This window comes from Typopeltis vanoorti, chromosome 15, assembly GCF_054136105.1.
Source record: "Typopeltis vanoorti isolate ZY-2024b chromosome 15, IOZ_Tvanoo_1.0, whole genome shotgun sequence".
NCBI lineage: Eukaryota > Metazoa > Arthropoda > Arachnida > Uropygi > Thelyphonidae > Typopeltis > Typopeltis vanoorti.
Genome location: NC_143563.1, coordinates 79,238,465 through 79,253,861, shown reverse-complemented (window position 1 = coordinate 79,253,861; position 15,397 = coordinate 79,238,465). Strand labels below are relative to the sequence as shown.

At 38.7% G+C, this 15,397-nt stretch overlaps 1 protein-coding gene and 1 pseudogene across 1 annotated transcript in view; both read left to right on the top strand.

Moving 5' to 3' along the window:
• Positions 1-15,397, top strand: part of mRpL45 (mitochondrial ribosomal protein L45) — a 130,310-nt gene that overhangs the window by 97,391 nt on the left and 17,522 nt on the right. The window contains exon 6 of the mRNA XM_090405615.1: positions 7,587-7,635. Coding sequence (XP_090261741.1) covers positions 7,587-7,635 — 49 coding nt within the window. The remainder of the gene's footprint in view (positions 1-7,586; positions 7,636-15,397) is intronic.
• On the top strand, positions 3,170-4,354 carry LOC150098921 (large subunit ribosomal RNA; annotated as a pseudogene).

The window sequence follows — 15,397 nt, the reverse complement described above, 5'->3', positions numbered from 1 at the left end:
AGAGATGATAAAGGTGACATGAAAACGGGAGAAAAAGATATCCTTGAAGTATGGAGTAATTACTTTGAAAAACTGCTAAATGAAACAAGCAGTGATGACAGCACAGTGGTAAAAAACACTGACCAGGCATGCAGTCAGGAATACATATCCATACTTGAAGTATAAAAAGCGATCAAAGGCTTGAAATGTGGAAAGGCAGTAGGAGTAGATGATATTCGACCAGAAATGCTGAAGTATGGTGGTATAAGAGTCTTACAGTGGCTGCACTGCATAGTTCAGAAAGCCTGGACAGAGGGACGAATTCCCGATGATTGGAGTAGAGCTCTCATAGTACCCATATATAAAAAGGGAAATAAAACTGCATGTGAGAATTACAGAGGTATTTCCCTACTGAGTGTTCCTGGCAAGATCTATGCAAGTATACTTGAGAAACGGTTGAGAAGAATTGTGGAAGAACAAGCTGGATTCAGGCCAAATAGAGGCTGTCAGGATCAGATCTTCACTTTAAGACAAATAGTAGAGAAAGCATGGGAATATAACAAAGATCTGTATTTAAGTTTTGTTGATCTGGAAAAGGCATATGACAAGGTGCCAAGAGAGAAGCTATTCAATACGCTTCAGTTATATGGTGTCAATGGGGCATTATATCAAGCAATACTTAGTCTTTATTTGAGTTGTAATTCAGCAGTTAGAATTGAAGGAAGTACAGGAAGATGGTTTAATGTTAAATCAGGTGTGAGACAAGGATGTACATTATCCCCTCTGTTATTCATTATCTATATGGATCACATTATGAAGGAAAGTGGTATTAAACATGATATCAAAATTGGAGATGTTAATGTCAGCTCTTTGCTTTATGCGGATGATGTTATACTTCTAAATAAATGTGCTACAAGTCTGCAAGATTCTCTGACTAAATTGAATAGCTGTTGTAATAGATATGGTATGAAGGTCAGCCATAAAAAGACAAAGACAATGAAAATAGGCAGAATCATTGAAAATGTCAACTGTGTTGTGAATGGAGAACCTGTGGAACAAGTAAAACATTTCAGCTATTTAGGCACGATTTTTAGTGAAGATGGTAAATTAAATATAGAAATAGACAACAGAATCAGCAAAGCTGGTATGGTGGGAAGTCAATTGAATAAATTCATATGGAATAAGAGAGAAATCAGTCGGAACACTAAATTAGCTGTGTACAAGACAGTGTTCAAACCAGTTTTAACTTATGGATCTGATAGCTGGGTCAGAAGTAAAACACTTGACCAAAGACTAGAGACCACAGATATGAGAGTCCTGAGTAAGATTATAGGCATGAACAGATGGCATCAATGGCAATATCATATTAAAAACGAGGATATTAGGAAAGAACTTGGCATTGTCAGCATCCAGGAATGCGTTAGCAGAGCTAATTTTAGGTGGTATGGTCACTTAAACAGAATGGGCGAGGAAAGATTAGCAAAACAAGTGTTCTCTGCCAGGTTGGCAGCAAAACGACCCAGAGGAAGACCAAGATATAGGTGGATTGATACGGTACAAAATGCTTTAGACGATAGAAATATAAGATCTGATAATGTTGGAGTCTTGACAAGTAACAGACTGATTTGGAAAAAAATTGTAGATAGGAAATTAATAATGATGTAATTTTTTTCATGTAGTACTATCATATCCTATACAGCCCTTGAGGTTACATGACAGGAATTTGATGATGATGATGACTTATGTGACAATTGGAAGATACCAAGCTAGAAAAGTGAAGCGGGCAGGAAGCATCAAAGTTATTGATTAGTGGAAGAGACGTAATATTTTTATAAAATCTAAATCCCTGAAATGCCAGCCTGAAGTTTCTGGGTTGATGAAGTTGATTACAGTTAACTTCAAAGCTTGGAGAAATGAAAGGACAGCAAAATGAGAATGTCAGAATTGCTATCTTGTTAATAATGAAAAATGCTGAAAGGAGAGTGGAATGAAGAAGGGTGAGATCATGCTGTCATCAATTATGAAAAAACAGAGTATTTGGGTATTCTTCTGCAAATTAAGTTCTACTAAATTCTAATCTTGATCTTCATTGAATTTAATAAAATTTAATTTGACAGGAACATACTCACAGCTAATAATAAATAATTTGGTAATTTAGTAAAACTTAATTCACAGAAGAATATGCTCTTGACAAACACATAGTTTAATCTTTCACAATCAGCAGCAGTAGTACTTTTTTACGCACTTCATTACAACAGCATTGCAATATCTGCATGACCAGAACACTCAGCACTATACAAGGAAATTATTATAAACATTGTGAAATTTCCATCTGATGAAATTTTTTCCTCCAAGGTATAACATGCCTTTGAGAAAAAAACATTTCATCAGATGGAAGAAAATCAGAGAGGCTGTGTCTGAAAGTGGCACGAATTCTACAGAACCCAGTTAACTGCAGCAGAACTGATCATGTGATCTTGCATAGATCGTGCGATCTTGCATGGAACACTGCCCTATCTTCCCGTCAGGATTAATAATAGAAAGCACCACAAAGGATGTCAGTATCATCCTCTGTGCACTGACTGCTTGTTCTTGAGGTCATTACATTGTGTCTTCATTGACTGGGTATCGGTAAAGTGCCTCTGAAAATTCTACCTTGAGCTGGCAAAACGTCAGGGCTAATGACTGCTGGCTGCTCCTTTTGAAGAAGGAAAAGATGTAGAGGGTTTACTTTTATTTTATTTTCATTTATTTATTTATTTTATTTTTTGAGAAAAATAGAAAAAATTTACCAGTCTGGTTGACTAAATGGTAACATGTCTGTTCTCCAACCAACAGGTTGTGGGTTTGAATCCCGCCTTGGACAAAGATGTTTGTAAACGCTTGCTCTAGACGAGCATGTGTAGCTCTTTCAGTTTATAAATAAGGCTTGTCTCTTAAATTCCAATCAGAAGGTGTAAATTATTGAAAGAAGAAATCAATGCAAATTGAAGGAAAACTTATAATTCACTAAATATAGAAACATCTCTTGATCTCTGGCAGGCATCCTTCAGCGACAGTGGTAAACATTCCACAACAGCCTATGAGCAGACTTCAAAGGTGTGCCACTGGTAGAGAGCATGACCCATGGAGGTGCAAGCGGTTGGCGGTGAGTAAGTCAGTCACCAACCTGACCTGTCTTGGAACACGGACCAAGGAGTCTAACATGTGTGCAAGTCATTGGATCTTGAATAAGCCCAAAGGTGCAATGATAGTGAAAGTCGACATTCGCATTGGCTTCGTTGGGATCTTGTGTCGCAACCATGGCACTTGAGCACCAATGGCCCATCCCGCCCACATCGTTGGTGGGGTGGAGTGAGAGTGTATATGTTGGGACCTGAAAGATGGTGAACTATGTCTGTGCAGGATGAAGCCAGAACAAACTGTGGTGGAGGTCCGAAGCAGTTCTGACGTGCAAATCGATCATCAGTCCCAGGTATAGGGGCGAAAGACTAATCGAACCATCTAGTAGCTGGTTCCCTCCAAAGTTTCCCACAGGATAGCTGGTGCTCGAGAGAATCAGTCTCATCTGGAATGCAAATGATTAGAGGCCTTGGGGCCAAAACAACCCCAACCTGTTCTCAGACTTTAAATGGGTGAGAAGTTGGATTTGCTTGACTCGAAACCCAGATGAAAGGATGAGAGTGTCCAATGGGCCACTTGGTAAGCAGAACTGGCACTGTGGGATGAACCAAACACCAGGTTATGGCGCCCGATGTGAGATGCTCATGAGAACTCCATGAAAGGTGTTGGTTGCTATAGACAGCAGGACAGGCCATGGAAGTCAGAATCCGCTAAGGATTGTGTAACAACTCACCTGCTGAAGCAACAGCCTTGAAAATGGATGCCGCTCCATCTTCGAGCCCATACCCGGCCTTTACCACAGATCAGCCTGACTCTTATGCAACAATGAATAGGAGGGTTGCAACAGTGTGCATGGAAAGTGCTGGGAGTAAGTCTGCCTGGAGCTGCCATTGGTGCAGATCTTGGTTGGTAGTAGCAAATACTCAGTGAAAACCTTGAAGACTGAGGTGGAGAAGTGTTCCATGTGAACAGCAGTTGAACATGGGTCAGTCAGTCCTAAAGGATAGGAGAAATCCATTCCAAAGCAGGATGTTGTGAGGCTGGCCTGGTTGGCCGAGTGGTTAGCATATCCACTCCCCAGCCAAAAGGCTGCGGGTTCGTACCCACCATGGGCATGGATGTTTGTGATTGTCTGTGAAAATATCAGTAGTGGTGGTGGTCAGCAGTAAGATGGCATTGGTGTAGATGATGAAGGTAGTTGTGGTTGGTGTAGACTGAGAGTTGTAGAGTAGGTGCCCTGCCTCCATAAGTCTTTGAACTCCCTGGAGGTGTTACATATAATAATAATATTAATAAGTTGTTTAGTTTTAAAAAAATAGTGATATTAATTAAAATTATGTTAGAATTAGATTGTATTTTGGTGTTAATTAGATTTAAGTAAAAAGTTTTGTTTTGAATATAGTCAATATAGTCTTTTTGCACAGTAAATTATGTAGCATAGTACATGGCACCGATGCAAAGCAGAACAGTGATGTTCAAATCATCATTGTTTAACAAATTCTACCAAAGGCAAATGGAATTTGGTTTGAAAGTGATAGTGGTGGAAAAGTGTGTAGAAAATGCAATGAAAGGGGGGGGGGGGTCAAAAATGTGTGGTTGCAAGGTTGAAGTGGTGAGTGGAACTGAGAATACGCATGAAAATGTGTGTGATGTAACAGTAGGTAGGAATGAAAGAGAGACTAAAAGTGACATGATTGAGAGAGAGAGAGAGAGAATAAAAGTGTTGATTGAAAGAAAAGCAGTATGATGGATGTAATGAGGGAGATAGCTCAGTTACGCATAGTGATGCACAGGACGAAGTGGGAGTTGCAACAAATGCGAAAACATCTGGTGAGTGGTTCAGCTGATATCAGAAAGAAAGAAGTGCAAGATAAGAGAGAAGGAAAAATCACAGCGAGTCTTGGCAATTCTATGGTAACTGGGATAAATGAAATAGAGGTTCATAGCGCATTACAGAACCTTAATGTGAATACAGATATGGGATCAGATGGTATACCAACTCGAGTTTTATATAAAATGTGTGGTTGCAAGATTGAAGTGGTGAGTGGAACTGAGAATACGCATGAAAATGTGTGTGATGTAACAGTAGGTAGGAATGAAAGAGAGACTAAAAGTGACATGATTGAGAGAGAGAGAGAGAGAGAATAAAAGTGTTGATTGAAAGAAAAGCAGTATGATGGATGTAATGAGGGAGATAGCTCAGTTACGCATAGTGATGCACAGGACGAAGTGGGAGTTGCAACAAATGCGAAAACATCTGGTGAGTGGTTCAGCTGATATCAGAAAGAAAGAAGTGCAAGATAAGAGAGAAGGAAAAATCACAGCGAGTCTTGGCAATTCTATGGTAACTGGGATAAATGAAATAGAGGTTCATAGCGCATTACAGAACCTTAATGTGAATACAGATATGGGATCAGATGGTATACCAACTCGAGTTTTATGTGAAGGTGATCTAAGTCTCAGCTCTGGATTAATCCCAAGGGAGTGGAAAGAAGGGAAAATAGTTCCATTGCATAAAGGAGGGTCTAAGACCGATCAGCATATCAGGAGGTATTGTCAGGGTACTGGAGAAGTTGGTCAAGAGCAAAATACCGGGATAAATAGAAGGAAATGGGATTCTGTGGGAGTGGGACATGGTTCTGTGAAAGGTAGATCATACCTAAGTAACTTGCTCATATTTTATAATATAGTGACAGCTGAGTTGGATAAAGTTAATGGGTTTTACATTGATACTGCTGAACTTTGCAAAAGCCTTTGACAGAATACCACATGGATAAGAGGGTGGTTGATAGAAAGATATCAGAGAGTAGTTTATTCAGGAGTAGAGTCCAGAAGAAGGCCCATGAAAGCCCGGTGGTGTGCCACAGGGCTCTATTCTTTGACTGCTACCATTTAATTTGTACATTAATGATATAGGAAAGGATACGAGAGGAACGGTTCAGTTGTTTGCTGGTGATGCAAAGTTGGATAGAGCAACAGTTAATACAGATGATGATAAGATTTTGCAGGATGATTTGGATTGACTTGCAGTCGCAAAGGAGAATGGATGTCAGTTTAATGTGGCAAAGCTATGGTTATGCATTTTTGGGGTGAAAAGATTACCAGCTGTATATGGAATGAACCTTACGAGAACAGGTTGAAGATTTTTAGGTTTCAGAAACTGGTTGATAGACAGAAAAGGGGTGATATGATTGAGACATACAAATTACTGAAGAATTTTTACAAGATTAATTCAGAGCAAATTTTTCAGAATGGATCTGTTGGCAAGAGAACTAGGAGCCATTCTTGGAAACTGAATAAGAGTGTAGTTAGCAAGGGTATTAGAACTAGGTTTTTTGCTTGGCGATTGGTGAATGAGTGGAATATGTCACCAGAGTCTGTTGTGAGTGCCATGACTGTGAATGAGTTCAAAGCAAATTATGATAAATACTGTGCAAATGTTGGATAATGCTTAACATGGTGTTTAGGGCCTCCCTCGATGAGTCTAAGAACTCATCGAGGCCCTAAATATAAGAGCAGTTAAAAAAACAAATGATCTGTTAAGAAAGAAAAAAAAAGGGGGGGAATTGCATTAATGACACACTCAGGATTTAATCTTGGAGGGAGGGAGCACTCAAGATTTAATATGGGGGGGGGGGCGAGTTGAGTAGACGATTTGAGAATACACACTACGCATTGCGTATGAGCTATGACTGAGCATCTGCAGTGATCGCCAATACATGATACCCGTGATCTCCTCTGGCTAGGCTTAGGGAAACGAAGTAGTGCCCGAGCACTACTTTGTTCACCTTGCATTCACAGCAGCCAGGATTCCCGAGCGCTATAGGGTATTCCCACCTTATGTGACCACTAATTCATAAGAAGCATGGAAATAGAAGATACGATACAACATAAATTAAAAAAAAGAAAAATTAATTTTAATTAGGAAAAGATTTTTTGAAATTTTTCTACTGTTTTTTTCCTTTTTCTTTTGGGGGGCCAGGTCCCCTTGGCCCCCTCCCTGGGTGCGCCAATGTTAGTGGCATTATGTATTAAATATGTAAACAAAAATACAGGTAAAATCACATAAAATTCACATGTGGAACACTCACAAAGTGGAATACACCAGATGCATTATACTTTGCCAACAGGGTGTACATTGGTACCAGCATAATGAATGTGTAAGAGTCAGTAATTAATGCTTCATAGTTTTAAAATATTGACTGAACATTTCAGAGATGCTGTTAGTGAAGGATTGCAATGAAAAGAGGTGTGAATAGATTTCAAACAGAAAAAATATTATAATTCATCAATACAACTTAGAATTAATTGGTTGTGAAGGTTTGAATCGATGGGATAACAATGATACCTGCACTACCATGTAAATACCTAAGAAACTTTATCTGAAATACTTTTTTTGATTAATGCATTCATGTATATAGTTGCATGTTTATTTTGGCATAAAAAATTTCACGGTTGGTGATTTACATTGTATTTACTTCTAGGAATGATACAGAAAAACTACATGAGTTAGTGACTGAAAAGTGTTATCTTGTAAGTATTACTTTATGACACACTTTCCATGTTAAAAGAAACCCATGAAATGTTCTCCTCATTACATTACTTTAATTAAACTGGAAGTAAGTTATATAGTTGAAAAATAATGAAAAAATATAGTTACAAAAGATCAAATTTAAAAATACTTGATCTTTTTACATTTGACCCTCACAATTAAAGAAAACTCTTATAGCTGATTTTGCTCACTATAACAAACTACTGAAATGTCCCATTTAAAGTCCATAACAGCACAGTGTCCAGTTTAACAAACTATTCCTGAGGTCCCTTGTACTAAAGTGAAAATCAGTTGAAATTTGGTACACCTTCCTAATATGGATTAGTGCACCCCTTAAGCCCTTAGAACAATATGGGCTCCATGAAGCACCCAAAGCATATTACAGGAATGCTAGCCATGTGGTATACCTTAGGTCTCTGTAGCTGAGTCTAGTCTGCTCAGTTACATGTTGTGTCATGAATAGCTTGCTCCACTTCGTCCTTCAGATACTCAGTTCATTTGAGATTAATGGAGTGAGTAACCTAATGACGTATGGTGAAATCCTCCCCCCACCTTGCAGCATGACACATTTCTTCTTCAGGAAGTAACTTACTTCTTGAACTTGAAAGAAGCATCCTCAACCATTGTTCTCATTGTTCGAGTAAACTGTGGCATTCATATGCCACCTCAAGCGAAACTTCTCCCCATGCCAATGTCGCCAACCTACAGTGTTGTCATCATAACCTAGCTCTCTATCATTGTTCCATAATTTCTTGGAATTGGCAATTGTTTTCTACCCTGAAAGTGATTACAGGAGGTTCCTGTTGCCCACCATAACCTGCAGTTGCTTGTTTTTAACACTGAACAAAAATGAATGTGAGTTTAACTGTTGTGCAATTTCCTTGACTGGGTCCATTGCACTGCCATTTGACACCTATCTCTTAGATTACATACACAGTTCTTCTCAACTTTTGTTGGCCTCTCACATCTGTTTCTAGCTAGTACACACACTCTTTATCTGGATCTTTTCCGGTTCTTGGACCATTTTTGGTAACTCCTAACATCATTGGCATGAATGCTCCAGATAAGTATAATTGAACTGGTGCAAAACTGTCAGAAATCTCCTTAATCGATTAAGGAGATTCTTCATGGTTTTATTACTTTGGCATCTCCTTTAACAATGCTGCTTAATTAGTAACCTTATGGCAATTGCATGTCTGTCATTAACTATCATGAATGTAATCACTTAAACTTCACTGTTGTGCCATTTTTGTACCTTCCATTGTTCATAGACAATGAATCTTCTGACTTCTTACTTTTCCTTGTCTTGGTAGTAATTGTCTGTACATTTGGTGCCCTTTTGATTTTCCAGAAAGAGATTACAAGGATTCTGTTCAAACTGAATTTCCAAACATCTTCTGTTCCTCATAGCATTTCTCCGATTGTTGTGAACATTGCTACAAGTTGACTCTTGTTCTTTGTTTACCTTTTTTCTTCTTCTCTCCTATTTCACTAGTATTTGTTGTGCAGATCTGGAAATTAGCCTGTATTCAACCCATTATTAAAAAACAAAAATCTTTATCATCAAATTAATGAAGAAAACCATTAACAGTCAATTGGTTTGCTGCTGAAAACCTTTCAAGTAATAAATGAATGCCAGTATGGATTCTATCAGAGCAGCAGGAGATTTGACTTGCTTATGACACCTACCTTCAGAAAATTCCTTGAAAAAGTTTAGTGTTTCAAGTAGCTGCTCCTTATATCTCTCCTACATAATCCTTATATTAGAGAGTTACAGAAGTGGTAGAGGATGTGTTTGTCCTCTAACACTTCTTGTAATTGATCGCCATCTTTCTCTGTGGTTGTATATTGCATATAGTGGTAGATAGATTTTTATCCTGAAACTTGCAACTAATGCTGAGTTGAGAGTTTTTCCCACTTGGTTATATTATAAATTAACGATGCCAAGAAATTTCATCCATTATCCAAGCATAAGCAAACAAAGTTTCTGCATGAAGTAACTTTATGACTGGGCAACTTGTATATAGAGACTAGTAACTTCACATTAGTTGCCTTAGTATCCCGTATATATCCTTACAGATGTGTAATGCTATGCATTATAGGAAAAGCCATTACCCAGACTGGTTTCGACTTTTATTGAGGTGTCATCAGGGGGTTAGCCAGACTCGGAAGTGCATTACTTCGACCTTGGTATCACTTCTGGGTCTGGCTCCCAGAATCTGACTGCCTCTCATGGAAAACTCTCATTAGCAGACAGTCAGCCCAACAGCCAAGAACACCCAACCAAAGCTAATAGGTGGCATAATTATAGAACTTAAGGTCATCCTGTATTTCTCCAGTTCCATCTATGTTACAGAAGCATGTCTGCATGCACATCCCTGAAGATGCAGATTTAACTTCAGCAAAATACAGGAAGTAATAATTAAATATTTTTAGTTATCTAGTCTACACTGTCAATTTCCTTAAACAACATGATGCTGGAAAATCAGTGTATAAGCCTAAATGCTAGGAAGTTCAAATTTTATGCCAATTTCAAAATTCTTCTATTGGCCTACACATAATTTGGCCATTCCTAGCTGGTAACACTTTTCCATGGACAAGTGTTACCATGGGCAGGAACAGATTGCTTGTTCCTGCCCATATTGAACATTCTAAATATTCAGTTATGGGCAGGAACACATTTGAAAAGTTCAAATGGGTTCAGTGATTCACTCCAAATTCACTATTTTAACAACGCATTTCTTCAGCAATATATTTGTTATTTGCTCAGTGATATCCACTTACTGGTCTCCCATACACTGACAATATCTGAAAGAACTCTTGAACCATTGAACTCTTTGACTCCTCAAATAGCCTGAATCAAATTCTAAACTAGTTTTGAATTAAGACTCATTTTACTTTTTATGTGGGCAGATAATGCATCGAAAAAGAAAGCAGTTATGCATAAAGTAGAGCAAACATCAGATCATTGTTGTGTCTTAATGTTAAGTCCCTCTTGCATTGGTTTCTTTTGCATATTTTTCAGTATTTGGTAAAAGCAGGCAGACAGTTTTCTTTTTTAGAAACCACAGCAAGTGCCATCATTATCATTTCGTTTTTTAAGTCAATGGAAATGGAACTTGAGGTCAAATTTAGGTAACTTGCCTAGCCTCAGATGTAGGTATAACTCCCCTTTCTTGTTTGGCAGCAGCAGTGTCTGCATGTTGTTATTTTTTTCTTATTTTTACTTATTTTTGTGCTGTTTCAAAATTATTACTTTTAACTCTTTTGGATGAAGGTAATGAACTTTTTAGAATAAAATTGTTTTCAGTTTATCTAAATTATTTTCAGTTTTAACTTGGTATTAATTTTAGTAAAGCTCAGTAGTCTCTAAAAGCAGAAAATTAACACATTTATTAGGACTCGTGAATCAGTATTCAGTCTATTCTTGAATGTTATTGTTCTCAAAACTTATTTTTTTTACAAGTTAACTTATGAAGCAGGCATGTAATATTCAAAAGATTAATGTGAAGGGGATATGCTGATAAATTTTCAAGTTGCTCTGAAATATTTTTCTAGGATAACTTTGAAGTGATATATAATGTAAGTAATCTTTATAATATTATTATTATTGTTGTTCCAGGAAACTCCAAGGAGTCGACAGACTCATCGAGGGAGGCCCTAACATCATGTCAAGAACAACTATTCAACATTCACACAGTATCTATCATACCTTGCCTTGAACTCATTCACGGTCGTAGCACCCACAACAGACTCTGGAAGCTTATTCCACTCATTTACCACTCTCCAAGTAAAGAACCTAGCTCTAACACCCTTGTCAACCACACTCTTGCCCAGCTTCCATGCATGGCCCCTAGTCCTCCCACCACCAGTCATATTTTCAAAAATATCTTCTGGATCAATCTTATAAAAACCGTTCAGTAATTTGAATTCTCGATCATATCACCCCTCCTTCGCCTATCGTCCAATTTCTGCAACCCACAAATCTTCAACCTATTCTCATAAGGTTCATTCCACAGACCTGCTATCATCTTGGTCACTACTCTCTGGACCCTCTCCACTTCCTCCCCATCACGAAGAAACCCTGGTGCCCATAGCTGGGCACAGAAGTCCAGATGGGGTCTTATCAAGGCTCGATACAGAGGAACAACAACTTGTTCATCTCTGCATGTTAAAGTATTTTTCAGAAGCCAAGTGATTTGGTGAGCTGTTTTAGTTACTTTTGCAATGTGCCCCCTAAACTTCAACTCCCTATCCACCAACACTCCCAAATCCCTGGCCTCATCAATCTCCTGGAGTATGATTCCACCAATGCGATATACTGCTGCTATTCTTTTCACCCCAAAGTGCATAACCTTACACTTTGCCACATTAAATTGACATCCATTTTTCCTAGCCCAGTCCTCCAAACTATTTAAATCATTCCGTAAAATTTTGACATCCTGTGCACTCACAATTGCTCTACCCAACTTTGCATCATCAGCAAACAAGTGAACACTTCCTCTCAGATCCTTTCCAATATCATTGATGAACAAATTGAAAAGCAGTGGTCCAAGAACAGAGCCCTGTGGCACTCCACTAGTCACAAGATGTCTTTTAGACTCCACTCCTGAATAAACCACTCTTTGATATCTCTCCTTCAACCACCCTCTTATCCATCTCGCCAACCCTATATCTATACCCATCTGCTCCAGTTTACTGATTAGGGTTCCATGTGGTATCCTATCAAAGGCCTTGGCAAGGTCCAGTAGTATCACTGTAAACCCATTACCCCTATCCAGTTCAGCCATCACTGTGTTATAAAACGTGAGCAAGTTACTGAGGCATGATCTACCCTTCACAAAACCATGTTGTCCCCCATACAATATCCCATTTTCATCTATCCAATCCTGTATTCTTTTCTTGACTAATTTCTCTAAGACCTTGACAATGATTCCTGATATGCTAATCGGTCGGTAATTTACAACAGCAGTCTTGGAACCACCTTTATGCAGTGGAACTATTTTCCCCTCTTTCCACCCGCTCGGGACTAACCCAGACCCGAGACTCAAATTAAACAAAATGGTCAAGGGTACTGACAATTCATTAGCTGCTTCTCGTACAACATGAGCTGGTATACCATCCAATCCCACAGATGTATTGACATTGAGGTTATGCAATAGACTACTCACCTCCACTTCATTAACCACAATTCCCGTATAACTTTCCACCCACTCGGGACTAACCCAGACCCGAGACTCAAATTAAACAAAATGGTCAAGGGTACTGACAATTCATTAGCTGCTTCTCGTACAACATGAGCTGGTATACCATCCAATCCCACAGATGTATTGACATTGAGGTTATGCAATAGACTACTCACCTCCACTTCATTAACCACAATTCCCGTATAATCTACTGGTTTATTCGTTTCTGCAATGTCACCACCTGGATGATATACTTTTGCAAAGTGCTCACTCAGTAACTCAACTATCTCAACTGATTCAGTTACCTCCCTACCATCGGCATTCTTTAAAATCAATCTGCCATGTACATTTTTCCTTTTACTTGCTACATATCTAAAAAACTGTTTAGGATTCTCTTTAGCCTGCATGGCCAATGTTCTTTCGTAATCCTTTTTTGCTTTTCTTACCACACTCGTCACCCTTCTGGCCTGCGCTTTATACCGTTCATGTGCCTGCCGGTCACCCTTCTCCTTAAATTCCCTCCATAGTTGTTTCTTTTTTTGCAACTCAAGCTTAATTGTGTTATTCATCCATTTAACCGCTACCTGATTTATTATTCGGACTCTAGGTATACAGTCAGCCATTGCTTCATGCAAGCACTTCTTAACTACCTCCCATGCACTATCAACTTCTAATCCTTGCAGTTGTACATGCCATGGCACTGAACCAATCAAACTCCTAAGCTTGTCATACTTTCCAGCCCGATAATTCCACATGTATCCTGTCTTAATTGAAAATTCTACACCTTTAGCCACCTCCCAAGTTAAGACCCTATGATCACTCTCACCGATTGGTGGCAATGTGGTCATATTTGTTACAGCCAAATCCTCAGATGTAATTACTAGGTCAAGCACTCTCTGACCCCTAGTATTTTCCATTACATGCTGTCGCAGATAGTTATCCCTTAATAACCGCATAAAATCCAGTTCCTTCCTCCTGTGTGTCCTCTCCTCACTCCAATCAATGCGACCATAGTTGAAATCTCCCATAATAATCACCCTCCTTCCACCCATTTCTTCTATTTGCTTGTGCATACTGTCACCACCATCTTTTCCATCACCTGGTCTATAGCAGCACCCAATTGTATATTTAGTTCTGCTAGCCACAATCTCACACCAAATGGCCTCAAATGTGCTCTTTTCTCTATCCTGCAATTCAACTTCTATTCTCCTTGGCTGGAGCTCATCAGCTATCATCAACAATACTCCTCCCCCTATTTTATTCTCTCTGTCATTCCTGAACACACTATACCCATCACATTCAATCCCACTAGTTATATTATTTACAGTCAGCTATGTTTCACTAATACCTATAACCTGTGGTCTGGAAGTGCCAACCATAGCCAAAAACTCTTCCTTCTTGTTCCTAATACTCCTAGTATTAGTGTACATGAATTTAAGACCCCCATTAGCCCCAACCCTACCTTGATGCCTTATATTAACTATCAGATTTGTTGTCCTTATTTGCTCTGGCATATTATATTCATTCTTACATTCAACTGCCTCCATAAGGACTGTATCTCTACTCCCCTCCCCTAACAAATCTAGTTTCCCTGAATTTGCACATCCACTACATTCAGCAACACTTTCTCAAGTCTTCTTACACCGTAACCATTCAAATGCAAGCCATCCATCTTATATAGATCCTTTCGCCCATCAAACTCACTCCACACATCCACAAATTCCACACCACTCGTCATACATAACCCACACATAAAGTCATTCGCAATTATAGCCCTCCTTTTAAACATTTCACTGTCATACCGTGGCAAAAGACTAATCATTCTAACTCTCTCACTCTTTTCTTTTGCTACCTCAAACAATTCATTCAGGTCTTCTATCATTTCCATTTTATCTCCTTTCAAATCATTCATACCTGCCACAACAATCATTTCTTTCACCTTTTCCTTTTGCTCTCTAATAGACGCAGTTACGTCCTTTATGGTCGCACCAGGTTGGTACGATTTTGTCAAATCCTCTACTAACACACCTCGTACTAACGAGTCTCCATACAGCACTCTATCCTTCATTTTTTTTGTTCATGTTCACATTCATACGTCTATTTTTCCTGTCATACCTTTTATTATTGGTTGGTTCATTCAGTCTACTTTTGTTCATGCACTCTAACTGCTGTTTTGCTCTTTCTATCGCACTATTCAATAACGCGATCTCACTCAATGCATCTATCTCATCTTTTTTGTTCTCTGAGAAACCATTTATACTATCATTCACACTTTCTACATTCACACTCTCACAATTTTCATGTACAACCTTGCCGTTTCTTGTCATATCCCTATTCCTTCATTCTGAAGGGTGACAAAAATATCACACTCACGATCCGAAATACACTTCAATTCCTCATTCTCCCTACATTTTCTACACACATTCAATCCTTTATTATCATCTAACCACACTCCGACCGCACTCCGCAAAGCGTACATTTCACAGCTAGTACATTGACTCATTTCTTTTATGCTACTGTTCTTTGATAACAATGGCGAACCTTCATTACTGGCCAC